Below are 17,158 nucleotides of genomic sequence, written 5' to 3'. Positions count from 1 at the left end.
TACATTTATAAGTATCCGGATTCCTAATTAAATTAATTAAAAAGCAACATACTGTTTAAACTGTTTAATGTAAATAACATACCTATACAAAAATATATCGCTTTTTTTTTGGTCTAAAATCATTAATTAGTAAAAAATAATACTTATACTAATACAAAATCATTAAAATTAATATATTTTATCACTCAATGATAAGTATTTTTAAATGTACATAATTTCAATAATATAAAATGCAAACAAAAATTTATTTTACTATAGTTAATGGTTATATGAACATTCAGTATCCATAAATGAATCATCATTAGTGATTATATCCGAAGGACAATCGGAAGGAATATTAGACGTAACATTAGACAAAATACTAGGAGAAACTTCCATATGAATATCAGAAGAGCCACAAAGAGAATTAGGTGATGGAATTGATGAATTAGATTCTTTACAAGAATTTAGTGATAAATACTCATCAATTTTTTGATGAAATTCATTTTCTAGTTCCTCTGTTATTGCATCTAGAAAAAATAAAAAAAAAACCAATGACCGATTTAAGTATAAAAAATATGATTCATTAGTGGTGTATTTCTTGTTTACTAATAAATACATTTATAAGTTTATTAATTAGTAATTAATAATATATATTTATTTAATTTTGAGCATCAATAATTATTGACATAAAAGTAGTTTACCAAGTAGATTAATGATCTACATGATTATAATGAATTTAATAGTATCTATGTGGTAAATAATTTATATTTAAATATATATTTATGTTCACAAATAATTATTTATGCTAGAAATTATTTACATGTTAAACGAAAAATTATAAATTTTATATCAAAAGAATAAAAATGAAAAATAAATAAAACAATTAATATCAATTTTAATAATAGACATGGAGTTTTAAATGATTATAAAAATATAATTTATCATGAATAGTAATATTTAAATGTAATTCAGTTTATATATAAATTATGTATTGCAAGGGATGATAAAAATTTTATTTTGCTATTTTTTAACTTCCAATACACTATTTATGTAAAATGTACAGGTAAATTATGGATTCTAGGTATCAAATGATTGTTCTAAATAAATTAAAAAAATTTAATTTTGAAACAACGCATACCTACCCAGCAATTTTTAATAAAAGTTAAAAGAATTTGTTTTATTAGGTTATAATATTAATGAAAACTTACCACGAGCAAAATCAACAACATCATTATACAACTGTTCAAACTTAATACTGTTTGCCGATTGGCCATTTTCTATTCGTTTTATGACTGCATTCTGAATTAATTCATTTAGTTGATCATTCCAACCAGATTCTATTAGTCGTAAACGCAGATGATCTTTAACACTACACAAGAAAATAATGAATATCATGGTCACATAAATATAAATAAATTATATCAAGTAAATGGAATTTAAATCAATGTTTGATAGACCTATAAATAAATTGAGAGTTTTATGGTGGCCTTATTTGAACTTTTTTTGAATTGTTTTTTAATTTATTTAAAGAGTTGAGATAATCAATGGGAGGAGTCTCAAATCTTAAACATAAATTCTAAATAAGTCAGTAAATAATGGTTCTGTTTATAAATTTATAGTACTTATTAATTGAAATGATTGATAGAAAAAAATGTATACAAATTTTATAAATGAAACACAGTAAATTATAAATGTTTGTGTGATGCTCTCATAATAAGTTCCTGTCGTTTCTGGCAACAAAAAATATTCCCATCGGACACTGCTTCATATTACTTCTACTGTTCATTGTTAAACATTTATATTATTATGATATTTTTATGTAGTTTAAAATTGCTACTAAATATAGCTTTAAACACTTACAGTTTATCATAATCAATATTTTCTCCAGACATGTTGGCCACTTTGGTAGAAAGTTATTATTGAGTCAAAAAGTAGAAAAATGTGAGACTACTAAACGTCAACATTGTTGCTCAAACAGTTTTGTTGGATCCTGAACATATCTGAAACTTAAACATTTTTGATCAATGGACGAGAAGATTATGTCCATTCCCAGAGTTACTGAAACACAATAGTAATGAAGTTGACAATTTTTACATAAATTAATTCAAGCAATTCAATACGAAGTATGTTTTTTACTTTCGAGCGACTAGCAGATCTTTATGTATATAGGTACCTATTACAAATGCACTATTCGATATGATAACAGATTACGGACAAACGGAATAGCAGTACACGGACAAGATGAGAAGATGAGAACTACAGGATCGGAGGTTGACGTGAAGGACATCGGTAATGGTCGTCACTCACCCGGAAGAATTCTAATCAAACCGTTATGGACGGAAAACGAATAGGACGAGAACAGGATTAGGAGTCCTATTATACACTACGGCTACGAATCCGATATTCAAAAAAACCCGGAAAAAAATTGTTGTGTCTATATTATTCATAATCAAAAATTAATATTGTGTTTTTAATCTTTATAATGAAAAATGATAATGTAGTTGAAATTTTTACTCACTAGCTCACTAGATAACGCTAGCAATATTTATAAAAATCAAACTATTCCCATATTTTCTTACAATTCTTTTTTTTTTGAGGGAGGTCTGGGAAATTTCTTCTAAAAAAATTTCACAGTTCAATCAATCAAAAAAAAAAAAAAAAAAAAAAAAATTAGAATTTTAATAAACAATTTTCATTTTCATTATGTAATCATAACGGTTTTTTTTATAAAATGAATGAAATTAAAAATCTACATAATTATAATTATGATTTACAAAATTAATAAAATAAGATGCCTACATAAGTGGTTTTCAATCGGGGTAACATGTTACCTAAGAGTGATATAGACGTAGTGTAGGGGTAACACGAAATCTCCACGGGAAAAGGAAAAAAATAATAAAATAATTAATTTTAATAAAATCATATTCTTTATTGCATATCTTTAAGTTTGTATCTTTATATTTTTATATTTATTAGGTATATTATTTATATTATTATTATTTTTTTAATTTGAAAATTTAATCTTCAAAGTGTTAAAGTTTATTGAACCCCGTAACTCAAATAAATTGTAAGTGTGTACTTATTATATGTTTGTGTACTGTATTTTTTTTTTATTTTTTTTATATCAAAAATTATTATAAAATACACAGTTTAGATCAGGGGCGGCTCCAGAGGGGGGACCTAGGGGTCGTAGCCCCCTCCCAAACCCATACCGTATTTATAAAAAATGTATATTGTTAACAAAAATGCATATTATAATATGTACTATCATACGACACGCACAAGTATGTAGATAGAGCTATAGAGGTATGACGGTTGAAAGGAGTTTCTCCACACTTCGAAGACTAAAAACCTGGCTTCGTTCAATAATGACTGAAAATAGACTATCAGCATTATGTCTAATTAATGTATATCATTAAGTAGATATTCTAGATATTCTAGATCATATATTGATATTTTTGCCAATTTTAAAAATAAACGACTTGAATTTGTGTTGTAAAAATTGTTGTTTTCTTTTTGCTATAAGATTTTTTAAAATTATAACTTGATCTAACCAAGACTCTTAGGCCGCCCCTGATTAAGATAATTTATTATTTTGATGTTAGGGTGCGTAGTGTTTGATTCTAGTTGCTAAAGGTGATACGAACGAAAAAAGGATGAGAATCACTGGCCTACATACAAATTATGAAACAATTTATATAAAATTGAATTATTACGACCAAAATTGTTAGATATATAAATAGGTACACTTCATAACATGAATAATTTGAAACTAATAATTCATGAAGCAATGATGGTATGAGCTTCTAAAATATACATTTTATAGGGTAAAAAGAGACTTAAAATGTTTTTTGATATTTAGGGAAGGAGGGGCTTAGACCTCCTATAAACACGCCCCTGTTTCATGCTACATAATTTTGTTTATTTATTATTATTAAATAATTTACGTGGTAATTGGAATTTTGGGTACCCTTTACATATTTGATTTATCTATACACATAAAAGATACGAGTATAGTAATATAGTCATATATTTTTTTTCCTTTGTTGGTCACATTACAGTAATGCTATAATTTAATAATATACATACAAATTCGTATACAGATCTATAAATATTGTTTTAGTACAAGGAAGTTAAAATTAAGAAACTAGGAGAGTTTATGAAATTATTAATCGAGCGAATAAGAGGGGTAAGGAGAAGATTTGAGTCGAGAGTAATATTACCAAGGGAAGATAGAAATTGAGATAGGAGCTTCTAACTAATTTTCTACTTGGGAGAAGAGAATGAAATTAAAAATTAGGTGGTTAAAATAACAAATTGTTTCCTTGTGAGTTCGAGTATATGAAGAAGAGAAGAACTTAAATGCAAGGTTAGGAAGTAGGTATATGTCTAATTAGGCTATGTCTAATTCGAAGGAAAGTGAATGAAATAATCAGGCGTCTCGGGATATTAGGATTCTTGAATCATGGTTATTAGAGAATTACGGAAACAATGTATGTCTATACTATGAGGCGAAGTTAGGTGGTAAAGAGGACCATTTTAGTTATCAAACATTTCGTAATGGATTGAGGTGAATTGAAAGAATATTGGAAGTCGGTATAATGGAACTGAAAATCTGATGGGAAAATATTGTCGGAAAACCTAAATGGTTGGCACACTTGTTGCCTTCGATACCAACATGATTGGGACTCTAAAGTAGTTTGACAATCTTGTTCTTAAGGCTTAGGGTTTTATTAGGGGTTTGAAAAAGAGAACAAGGAGAGATAGGAAGGAACCTAACAAGCAGATCTGTTTGTGAGTTGGAAATTATGAGGAAGTTATTGAAGTAAAGAGATAAGATGAACTCTAAGGCGTATATTATGGTGTAACACTCGGCACTAAAAGACGACGCAAGTACACGTAGGTTGTGAAATAAGGCTATATTGAGTTAAGATATGAAAAAGGAACAGCTGGACAAGCTGGTTGACACGGAACCATCTGTAAAGACTAGTAAATACCTAGGAAAAACTGAGTATAATTGTTATACAAGAAGTTCGGAAAGCGATATAGTTCATTGGGTGGGTAACCAAAAAAGTTGGGAAGAACAGTTGACTTCAAGAATGTGTGTTAAAGCTCGTATAAGGAGTGCCATATAATTTTAGTAGCTACAATGTAGCCGAATGTCAAAATGAAAAACACAGAATATCATGGCCGGGATAATAAATATGATTCCAAAAACCGCAAAATGTTGTACTTTGCTCAACGTTTTGTGTATTTTTATCCTTGTTGTCATTTTCATTATGGACAGGTACCTATACGATTTTAGATACATAGAAAACTGCTATTATTGATGTTGCTCGTAATACGATACAATTAATATGTTGCTCGTAGATATTATTGAATAAGTATTAACAGTATTGTAAAAAATATGCAGGTCAAAATGAAACTAATTTTTTTATAAAATAAATCAAAAAAAAAAGATTAGTTCATACACGATAATAGATTAAAAAAGTTTAATTTGAAGTTTTCAAAGTTATAATGTCAGTAAATAATTGTTTTTATCAATTATTATTATAATAATATCTATACTTATTTATTTTTGCACGTTGAGATAAGATGGTGATTGAATGCAAATCTATGAGGATCAAATTAAATAACCATGTATAGGTAAGCTATTGCAAAAAAAATATAATCGAGTATGTCACGGCCGAATATTATTAGTTGTTCAGTTAACAACTTAGTTAAATTAAATAAATTATTATAACCTAGTAATTTAGTGTAAGATTTATTTAGTAGTACTTAACTGTAGTTTATATTAGAATATTATATTAGTACTACTACAACGAGCGTCATGTACACGGACAACATCTTGCTGCTCTAAAAACTGCAAAGGGTATATTTTATACGAAATTATAAGGTAGCCGAGTTTGAAAATCGATTGACATCCAAAACGAATTCAAAGTCTAACAAGCGCCTTAAAGTATAACATTTGGTAATAAATTCGTTGTGTTGAACTATGTAAGTTGACGGTGAAATATGCTTAAACATATTTTTGAAAATCCACTATTTGACATTTCAATTTTATATACTTTGTCATTTTTAAGATATAGTGGTAAACGATTAATAGGTATTTAAATTTTACATGTATAGATTAAAAGTAAAAAAGAGAAACGTCCCAACTTTTTTTCGATTTGTTTATGTCGTTTATTAAAAAAAAAAAAACTGCTCATTCTTAAAACAAAAAGTTTTTTAATTGAAATATTATGTTCTATGAGAATCTATAACTGATGATTATTTATTTTATTTTATATATCACAATATATCTATACAAAAAATACAACATTGCTTGAAGTGAGGCAAGTGAGAAGAGTACCTTACATCAAGCTCGGAATCTTGTCTGTACTACATTCTTTTCTATATTAATAGTAGATGACAAGTTAATGTAACTTATCATAATATTTTATGTATAAAATATACCAAATAAATATAAGTATATAAATATTTGTAAAACATAATAATTTATAATGTTATACAATAATAAATTTTGATTTTAAAATTAGCCTAATCAAATTGGTACAAACATTAAAATTATAAAAAAAAAATTATAATATTATCAATAAATTAATGTAGGTAACATTACAATATTTATACTCCCTTGTTGATAAAGTATAAGCTTGATTCTTTAAACAATTTTGATCTTGTAGTTTATAAACAGATATAGGTATATTGGTACATATAATTATACTTTGTCTTAAATTAAATATTAAATAATTTTTGTTTAAAGTCGGTATTTCAGAATTTAAAACTTTTCATTTTATAAAAGTCGTTTAAAAACCACCTATAAAATTACTATGATAGTTATAAACATAATTTTTATGACTGTCATATTGTAATCTATATAATATGGTACATGTTTATATCTATGTCTACGATCAGACTTCAAACAAATTTTCACAAATCATTTTGCTTGGCACTTTTTTTTTTATTGTAGATTTACCACATGGACACTTCTCTAGCTCTATCTACCACAACAGAATGTCCTGGCGGATGTCTAATAGAAAAAAAAAAGAAAGTATTAAATAAAACTAAGTACAAACTACTAAGAAAATATAATTTACATTATTAAGAATACATTATTACCTTTTACCCTGTGAAGACATTTTCAATATGGAAAGCCTACTCTTATCGTGGTTGTTATAAGAAACTGCCATATTCGATGTTTGGCTAGTCATCGAGTCTTGTGATATGCTTCTATTAAATTTTACTCCTTGCACAGCAGGTCTGTTGTACGGAAATCTCCACGGTGAATTCGGAGGCTGAGCATCCAATTCGTATCCACGGTTATCCGTGCCGGCGAGTTTCATATGATTGTTGACGTCATCATCTTTTTTCGACGAAAGTCGTCTGAAATATGAAGCACATGAAATATGTTATCAAGATCGAACAATACGTTTTAAGTTAGAACCTTAGTATCCTACGACCGAGACCTTCGGGCTCTTCTAAGCTTTTTCCAACCCGTTTTTTCCGGTGAATGCTGTCTTCGATTATGATATGTCGATCATACGGTGTGTCGAAGTCGACTTCGAGGATAGTAGAAAACTTGTGTGGATAGACACAATCGATGGCTACAACCACCGTTCCCACAGCAATACTCAATAAACCTATGGAAATAAGCGAACGAGGTGGACGATTAGGTAGAACGCTTATATATTGTCTGGCATATAAGTACTTCGGTATCATTCTCGTATTCATGATCAGAAAGTAGGAACTAACCTGTGAAAAGCGTTAACCAAAAACACCAACCAAGTCTAAACAGTAAAAATTTATCGTCTTGAAAACGTATGACTAGAGGAGTCCATGGTAGCATACAGTGATATGCGACAGTGGCTCCGACCATAAAACTTCCGGTGCCAATCATGGTATACGCTCCGTACCGAGGAACGACAATCAGCAGCACATTCATTAGGAACCATAACACAAACGCTGTCCTACGGGTTTTTTTTTTCAAATACAATTAGTGTAAGGTCTTATGATTTAAAAGTAACTAAATTTAATTTCGTAAAAAAGGATGATACTTTAAATATCGAACGTGAAACGTGTTCCAACTATATTTAAGTAATTTTCAACATAGGCCCTTTTATCCCTTTTAAAGGCATTTTTAATTTTGAGAAGAGTATTTTATTCAAAAGAGTGCTAATAAGGGCCATTTTTATGTCATTTTTATGTCATTTTTATGTCACTTATATTTTTATTATATGAGTTGTTTTGAAACAAACCAAAAACTATTTAATCATGAACTTAGGAAAGAAGTTGAATTATGGCTTTTCCGTCGACATGAAAAAGGTTTTAGTGCAGTTGAAAAAATTCTGATAAAATCAAGATATCTATTAGAAATATGTAAAAACTGATATCTTAAAAAAATTTAAAAAAAAGCACATTTATTCAGATTTAATGTAATTAGTTAATACTAATGAAATCATAATAAAACCTAAATAAATAAATCATCAATTTCAAGGCACTTACTAATCACATAAGTATGATTTTGTTCTGTAATTGTTTTAAAGTAAAAACTTTGATATTTTTCTTAAATTATTGATTATAAAATTAAACTATTAGTTCAAAAAAATGATCTGAAGTAGTAATATAATATAATATCTGGAGTAGTAAGAAATCTTCAAAAATTTAAAGGAAATTGAATAAAAAAATACTTGGAAATACTGTCATACAGTTTAAACTTACATGTATATTATAATGTATGTACTTACCATAAAAATATGCTTCCGTAATAACCCGCAGCTCTATATTGACCTCCCCAAGCAAACCCTTCTTGGCCTAAACTGAAGTACTCAGCTACAGTTAGTATAGGGAAAGGGAGACCTCTGTACAGAGCAGCTTGGTAACTTTCGCCCATCTCATGAGCTCCTAGCCAAGAGAAACGCTCATTGAAACTAATATCTTCTAATGGCAACGAAGAATTATCAACTGGCACAGCTGTAAAAAAAATAAAATAAAAGCAATGGTATTATAAATATTAAGTCAGTTTCGTCAGAAAATAAATCGAAAAATCGGAACAAAATTATTTACCACTAAGAGTTATGTTGATGTGACCAAGTCCAACGTAGGCTCCGAGCTCTGCGGTAATCAGTTCTTTGGAAAGTGCTCGATAAGAACTTGTTATCACAGTTTCAGCTACGTGCCAACTTGAACCCAATATTGACACTGTTAACATAGAATATTTTAAAATTTTAATTAAATCTAAACAAAAATTTTACGTTCGATTTAAAATGATATAACATAGTTTTCCGGGAGACCTCATAAAAGCGAAAGCGCGTTCTAAAAATCAGTAGGTCATAAAATCGCTGAACCGTAAATACATTGAATTTGATGGTTCTTCAACAAACCTTGTTATGACCCTGGGACCATCATTTAACCTAATTAGTTGTTTTAACATTATTTTTCTTTATATTAAGATAATATAAAATACTAAAAAATAATAATTTAAATTAAACATTATTATTCTTTGATTATTCAAAAGATTATTTAAATTTTTAATTTTTTGTTCTAATGTTGTAAAATAATTATTTTATTTTAATATTAATTTAATTTGTTTCAATATTTTATAATATTTTATTGGATATATAAAATATATACAATGCTGGGTTGTCTTTGTTTATTTGTTATAATTTCTCGCATGGAAAGTTAAAGTTTAATATCATATTGTTAATTTCAGCTTTAAACTTGCTTATATTAATATTTTATGTTACTAATGTAATTTATTTTCTTGTTTATTAAAAATATTTTAATATTGGGCTGTAGATTTGTTTATTTTTATTTTGAAATTATAAAAAATGCTGGAGCTTAAATAATAGTGTATTTTAATAATTATTTTGATTTATAAATTAAAAAATTAAAATTTTAGAGATTTTTAAAAAATTAATAATTATTGTTTTTCTTTTATTACTTTACGAATCACTAGACTGGGTATACATTTAAATTTTGTTATAAATTCTAAAAAATTGGTTCAACACCTTTTTTCACTCATTAATTTATTCTTATTCTTTAATAGACATAGATATATTAATAAAATCAAACAAAAATGAAAAATATTTTCAGTGCAGCAGAAGTTACTTATAAAAACTATTTCAGCATTAAATGGTTTGTAAACTCATACTAATTTTGAAAATTATAAATATTGTTTCAGTTGATTAATTATACAAAAATGAATTATTAAAGAATTTATGTTATTTGTATACGAAAACTATATGAAAAATTGAAAGGGCCTCCACAATTTTTCATAATCCCCCCAAAAAAATGAATTCATTTTATTTATTTATAAAAAAAAACTGTATATATACTTGTACATATAAAAATTAAATACTTATAACATATATTTAAATTATAGGCTGTATAACAAAATAATAAACAATACTAATTATATATAACTTATAATTAAAACTGTTAACTGGGATTTTTAACATGTTAATGAAATGTATATGAGTCATGAGATAAATTGTTATACAAATTCAATAAAATTCATGTTTTTATCACAAAATATGTTAATATAATTTTAATAGCATCATGTTATAAGAATTATTGCCAAAACATGCCTAACTACCAATTAATTAATACTCCCACTGATTTAATAGTAAAAACCATTAATAACAACGTTATTACCTGTTACCAATTTCAACAAAATTAATTAAATCACTTGTTAATTTAAATTTTTTAAATGAAACGTATAAAAAAACCCATCGCCTCCGTGAAGTTAGGTGTTTCTGCGACAAGGATCGATCGTCTTGTTCGAGTTAGACATGGTAGTAGTATAATATTACTTATATACACATAATCATAATCATAATATAACTTAAATGTATATGATTGATTAAGTATTTTAAATACGCAATTTACCAATATTTTTACGACCTAAGAGTAGATTAAAAAATAACTTAAATAAAAATAAAAATGGTTATTCGAAAAAGAAATAATTGATCAAAAATTCTATCGGAAGGTTTCTGTTGTCCTCGTGTTAAGCTTTTCTTTTAAAAATATATTGAATACTAAATTTATCAACTTGTGTGAGAAATATAGGATGTGGGCTACTATTTTCCGAGGCGAATTATAAAAAAATGGTACATGATATGAAAAAAAAAAATTATTAATATAAAGTATATAATATAATATTTTTTTTGTTATTTTTTAAAATTATATCGTATAAATGACAAGTGATGCACATATGAAGTCGTTTTTTAAAAAATTTTCATCACTTTAGTTAGCATATTTAGTGGAATCGCGCCAATTTCTTGACCGACAGCCTCCTTAAGATCTTCAATGATTTTAGGTCAATGTTTAAAACAACTTTTTAACAGTCCTCAAGTCATAGTTTGGTGTGCTTTATCCTCAGTAGGCATCAAGAGACCTTATTTTTTTTTTGAAGAGGGCTGTGTCACGTATTACTGTGACTTCCAATCGATACTGCGAGATGTTTGAAAAATTTTTTTTCCAAAAATTTAAGAATACAGTTATAATAATAACTTTTGATTTCAATAAGATGGAACCATAGGTTTTACGGCCCATCGTTCTTGCGTCATTTTGAAATGTCGCCCAATATCATTACGGAAAGACGTCACTTGACCTTCTCGCTTCACTGATTTGAGCCCATGCATGGGCTTATTATTATTAACATGGCCATGTGACTATGGAAGTACCTTAAATCTTAAGTTTTTAAATATCAACATAGAACCATTGAAGAACTAGAGGAGGCAATCCGTTAAGAAATCGTCGCGTTCCCATTCGATATGCTAGCTAGAGTGATGGAAAACTTTCGAGAACGATTTCAAATATACATCGCTCGCCGAGGCCATTATTTGGATGATATATTTTTTAAAAAATAACATAAAAAAAACTTATATTGTATACTTTCTATTAATAACATTTTTTTTTATATCATATACCTAACAATTTTTATAATTTGTCTCAAAAATTCAGGAATTCATTATGCCGCACTCTGTATTTAATGAACTGCCAGGATTGAAATAATAATATAATATTATTGTCAAAATTCCTAAGGTCGATTGTGGAAAAATAAGCATAAGAAAATAACATATTTAAATAATAACGCCGTAAATTAATTTATAAGTTGGAAGCAAAAACTGTATTCAGATACAGTTCATAATTAATTCAAATTACTGGATCATGCGGGTAAAGCCACGCAAATGAAAATGGTAAAACCTATTATTACGAATTACAACCGCATAAATCAGATACGTTAGAAGTAGGTGGACAAATGTGGAAAAACTATAATTTAAGTTTTATTATATGATCATGATGAAAAATAATATGTATAATAAATATTAATATTTTATAATTTTTGTTTTGAAGACAATGAACCGATTCCAAGTATTTTCGTCTTAATTTTTATGTTCTATACGGAAAACGGACGTATATTTGTTTAGCACACGTTCAGGAATTATTATAGAGATAGAGGGTTACCTAAGTCTAAATTTCTTTCTATTGCATATGAACATAATAAAAAATCATGAATTTGTCAATCTACGTTACTTTAAAGTATCAAATATTTCCATTTATTTACATAAAATACATAGTGCTATAATGTACTTGTGTACTTTGATGTTATCTAATTTTTTTTCTATCACTTGACAATGATAAAGATACATAAATAAAAAACCGTTCGATTTATGAATTAAACCAATCGTCACCAAGCAATATTAAAATATTCGGGAACAAAATCTACTTTTTTTATATGTATATTTATCGAAAAATATAACTGATGTTATAGAAAATACTTACATTTTGAATTTTGGATTTTACATGATAATTACATAACATGATGTATCTACATATGTAATGTGATATAATTCTGAATTATTAGAAAAAAAAATATTACATGAACATTGAAGTAATTTATATGTCACATAATAAGGTTTAGTTTTTAACGATTTTTCTTCTTGCAACTGCTATTTTTCGTTGACACAATATTACATGTAAATAACAATTTATTATAGTACATGCAGTGTAGCAGCTGTTGTATATGTCACGCACTAATACCTACTTAAAGTTATTAAAATATGTTAAAAATGTAGTCCTTGGAATCTTATTTTGATGAATTATTTGATTAACCAGAAAAAAAATATAAGTCATTATTAACATGAATACTATAATGCAAGTTAGATCTGCAAGACGTTGAATAAAAATATTCTCTAATGAATGAAAATATGTAATTATTTGAGTTAATTAACCAAATTTAATGAAAAGTGCACGTTTCATATTTTGTATAGATAGGTTATCTGATAAATCTAACCTTAGAATCTTGTAAATTATTATGTATTTTAATAATTATAGAATTTAACGGTTTTTACTATCCTTGAAAGTATATTTTTAATTTTATTTTTATATCCATTACTTGTATATCATATGTTTAAAAATAAATTCCAAATCTGTTGGAATTGTAAAGGCTTTTAGATTAGAATTAAATTTTATTCCTATAATATTTGCAAAAATACAAGTTTTCAAATGTTTAAATTTACATAATAACATCATCTATCAAATAAGATATTTTAACAATTTTTTTGATTTGAAGGTTGCAAAATATATTATGTAGTTAGGTCACAACTATTTGCTTCGTTGATTGTGGTTAATGACATTAATTTGGAATATATTTTTGTTTGTACAGTTTATTATTCTTTAGTTCCAATTCGTTCAAACTTTAAAGTAAACACATTTAAACGGGCAAGTTAACATAATACGCCGTTTAGGTGAAATTTTAGAAATATAAATGATGATGTGACTTCATTATTGAATAATATAGAATTCATTATATTAAGATATTTTTTAAATATATCGAATGTGACTAGATGTGAATACAATTTAAAAATTACAATATACTAGAAATGCATTTATTTTTCTTACAAATTTTTATTTAGTTATAACCATTCAAATTTTCGTCAGTTAAACAAGTATTTACGTTTCAAAACCAAAATGTGTCATGTTTACTATAGTATTTACTAACAGTTGTACAGAACATTTGATTGTTTATTTAGTTATCTTTCAATTATTTTGTTTGGTACTTATATTGTTTTATATTTTAAATTATGATATTTTATTTTATTTTATCTTAATGGACCCACAATTTTATTCATCACAATCTAGTGCGATCCGGCTGACCTCCTAGCTATAGATCAATTACTATAGTCTACAACGAATACAGTTGTGTTATAGTTGAGAAAAATATATAGGGGGGGGGGGAGAGTGAAATAAAAATATTCAACTGATGTTCATTAAATATTAATCCACTAAACCTCATCAATTTATCTGTTGACTAGGAAAATATCCAAATTAAATGTACGAGTACATTTTTTCTCGATGTAAAACTAATTATTCCTTTGAATATAAACGAAAATAGAAAATGCTAACTTTTATCCAGATAGGTATATTTGTAAATTTTATAATATTTATGAAATTGTTAAGTCTTTAAAATGTTAAAATTGCTTAACAAGTCTAGGAGTATATAGATATCTCCTCACAATGGTACCTCATAATGAAGCTATATCACATATAAATCTAGCATTACGTATACATGTGATATATACACGTATGTACGTGATACGTTACACGTATTAATTCGTGTTTAACACGGCCCAACTTCATATGTCGAACCAATTCCATATTAGATTTGAAAAATTAATAAAATAACGAAAAAATATACACCTGCGTAATAATTGAAACCAAATGCATTTTATACACATACAATATTATAATAACTTCTTCATTATTTCAAAACTTACATGTGATTGATATTGCTATCGGAGGATAACATATCCTATAGTTGAATAATTATATTGTCACAGTTACAACGTGTAATGATTTTCTAAATTTCCAATCGCATTAATGCAGTTTGTTGATAGAAATCCGCTACAAATATCAATAAAACCTACTACGTAGATGCGTGTACGATGTAAAATATACGTTTCAAGGAGTGAATGCGTCATAATATTCTACAATAAATATCTTCACTTCCTATTTTAGTGGTCACCCATCAAAGTATGTTGAGCCAACTATTGTATTTGTTCAAGGTAAAATTAGTCATGTACTATCGATGAGCGCAATACATATGAAACTGCAATTTACGTTGATCTGTTTCAGTCAACATGTAAATGGTACAATTTTATGAATTCACTAAATTATCTAGAATCATGTTCTCTTTCGTAATCATGCATAATATGATGCAAGCTCCGAGACACGTTTATGAGGTGAAAATTATGTTAAAGCATAAACACGGGTTCGAGAGAGATTTATTTCGTAATGCTCACTTTTAATTCACATCGGAATTAAATTTAAAATAAAATATTAGAGGTAGAAATTTAAATACTATCATGTACGAAAAAATAAAAATTTACAACATTTCAGCATTCACCATTACAACGAGAACAATTGTTTGTAATCTTCTAATAATATATAATCAATTGATTTAACTGGTCGTAGCTGCAGTCAAAATAGTAATATTTATGTTAATATTGTATTATATCAAAAAAATGTATAAAAAATAGGTTAAAATGATTCTAGAGCGATAAAACGTGGTAAATTTGTATCGTGTCGACAAGAAAATAAATTCGTCCATCTCCATGCAACACTTCTGGTATATTATTTTTAAACCAGTTTTGGTTTACAAAAACAATGCATGTAGCAGAAGATGTCATCTATTTGGGTATACTTTTTTTTCTCCTTCTAATTATAATAAATCGTGGCAAAAATCCCGTCTACGGGAGAGTTAAAATATAAAAAAAAAAAGCACGCAATAATAGCGCGAGTGTGTGTAAACGCAAATGAGGCCAATGGAATAATGTATATAATAATAATAATAATAATAATAACATATTATTTTTACGTCGTTGCAACGGTCACGGTTGGATGAGTTGAACGGCACGTTGGCAAAAAAAAAGCACAAAAATGTATAGAGAGATATATATGGTTTTACGCCATTCGATTTTATTGTACATATGAATCGGCCTTAGATGTGGTATCTTAATAAATATTGCTCCAAGGTGCATATTTTAATTACCTGTACGCGTTATGTACTTTGTATGACATGACCATTATATGGGCAAATAGGTAGGCAGGTACCGACTATGTAAGTGTGAAAGTCGACGGAGAAATGAAAACAAAAGGACAGCAAACAAGTGGATCTACGAGTATCTCCGTCGTCAAATGCGCGCAGTGTGGACATCACGATAATCTTTGTTGTTAATTTATAATATTACCAATTATTATTGCCGTTGCGAAAAAATATAATAATAATTTCGACTCATACAAGTATGTTCGTGTGTGTGTTGTGTGCGCTTGTACGTTCCAATGTATATTTATGTGACGAAACGCAACAATATATGCACTCTCAGTCGGGACAATTGTGATGACCCTCCGGGGCGTTTATAATTCTCGATCGTTATGACATCTTATGTATAATACAGACGCACCGTCGGAAAGTGAAACGAAGATGACAGAAGTACTATGAAAAGTGAAAATGACTTCTTCTCTGATTAACAACCGCACTCCATAGCAGTATGCCAAGCCATTTATATTTGTTTACATAATTTAATATAAAATCTGTTTCAGTAGTTAGAAATCGACAAGTATAAATCTTATACATTTTACGAAGTTGTTAATATGTAAACAAGGAACACACAAACAAGAATTAATAAATTATAAGTTCACGTCAATCGTCAAGTATAAGGTAAGAAAATTCGTCAACGTGTAGAGTGATTGATCATGTCGAAAACTTGATCGTATATTGAAACTCCATATTCATAAATTCAATAATCAGATGAAATAGTTTAACTTATTGTAATATGTAGACTATATCATTTCGATCGTCAAATATTTTAGTGTTTATTGTATACATAGATAACCGCATTTATTTATTTATATATAGTGATTCCTCGCGTACGATAAAATATAACTTTTAATCGAACGATCTTCATTTTATCACACTATTAATATGCAATTAATGCAAAAATTACGCGTTTAATTGTATCTAGTTATTATTTTTTAAACGGTTTTAGTCTACTGGTATTAATGTAATTCGAAGTTTGGTTACTCTTCAAATGAAATCTCTCGAATAAGCATTTACATTATTATTGTTATTATTATTATTATTATTATTATTATTATTATTATTATTATTATT

General features: G+C 27.3%; 2 protein-coding genes across 10 annotated transcripts in view; both read right to left on the bottom strand.

Annotated features, from left to right (window-relative positions):
- Positions 1 to 226: 226 nt before the first annotated feature.
- On the bottom strand, positions 227 to 2,454 carry LOC112680952. 6 transcript variants are annotated; one of them, XM_025551192.1, is made up of 4 exons: positions 2,077 to 2,454; positions 1,843 to 1,988; positions 1,191 to 1,351; positions 227 to 509 (listed from the first exon to the last, which is right to left on the bottom strand). In XM_025551192.1, the coding sequence occupies exons 2-4, from the start codon at positions 1,872 to 1,874 to the stop codon at positions 259 to 261; spliced, it is 444 nt and encodes a 147-aa protein (XP_025406977.1). In that variant the 5' UTR covers positions 1,875 to 1,988; positions 2,077 to 2,454; the 3' UTR covers positions 227 to 258. The 6 variants fall into 6 exon arrangements, with proteins under 6 accessions (XP_025406977.1, XP_025406975.1, XP_025406976.1 ...); XM_025551190.1 differs by having other exon boundaries at positions 1,843 to 2,040; positions 2,119 to 2,454; XM_025551191.1 differs by having other exon boundaries at positions 2,119 to 2,454.
- A 4,492-nt stretch (positions 2,455 to 6,946) lies between these two features.
- The window catches only part of LOC112680961 (dual oxidase maturation factor 1), a 48,857-nt gene continuing 38,645 nt past the window's right edge, over positions 6,947 to 17,158 (bottom strand). For all 4 annotated transcript variants that reach the window (XM_025551208.1, XM_025551212.1, XM_025551209.1 and 1 more), the window contains 6 exons: positions 9,046 to 9,180; positions 8,727 to 8,952; positions 7,735 to 7,949; positions 7,427 to 7,622; positions 7,102 to 7,365; positions 6,947 to 7,012 (listed from right to left, as the gene is read on the bottom strand). In XM_025551208.1, the coding sequence (XP_025406993.1) occupies positions 6,955 to 7,012; positions 7,102 to 7,365; positions 7,427 to 7,622; positions 7,735 to 7,949; positions 8,727 to 8,952; positions 9,046 to 9,180 (1,094 nt within the window). In that variant the 3' untranslated portion in view covers positions 6,947 to 6,954. The remainder of the gene's footprint in view (positions 7,013 to 7,101; positions 7,366 to 7,426; positions 7,623 to 7,734; positions 7,950 to 8,726; positions 8,953 to 9,045; positions 9,181 to 17,158) is intronic.

This window comes from Sipha flava, unplaced genomic scaffold (assembly GCF_003268045.1).
Source record: "Sipha flava isolate LNK unplaced genomic scaffold, YSA_version1 182_pilon_pilon, whole genome shotgun sequence".
Classification (NCBI taxonomy): Eukaryota; Metazoa; Arthropoda; class Insecta; order Hemiptera; family Aphididae; genus Sipha; species Sipha flava.
This window is presented reverse-complemented; position numbering and strand designations above follow the sequence as displayed.

Bases quoted from the DNA above. Each gene is read 5' to 3' on its own strand.
- LOC112680952 (XM_025551189.1), bottom strand. From the start codon at position 1,874: ATGTCTGGAGAAAATATTGATTATGATAAACT. The intron at 1,352-1,842 runs GTAAGTGTTTAA...TTTCTTGTGTAG, and splicing joins AATATTGATTATGATAAACT to TGTTAAAGATCATCTGCGTT. The intron at 510-1,190 runs GTAAGTTTTCAT...TATTTTTTCTAG, and splicing joins TGTTGTTGATTTTGCTCGTG to ATGCAATAACAGAGGAACTA.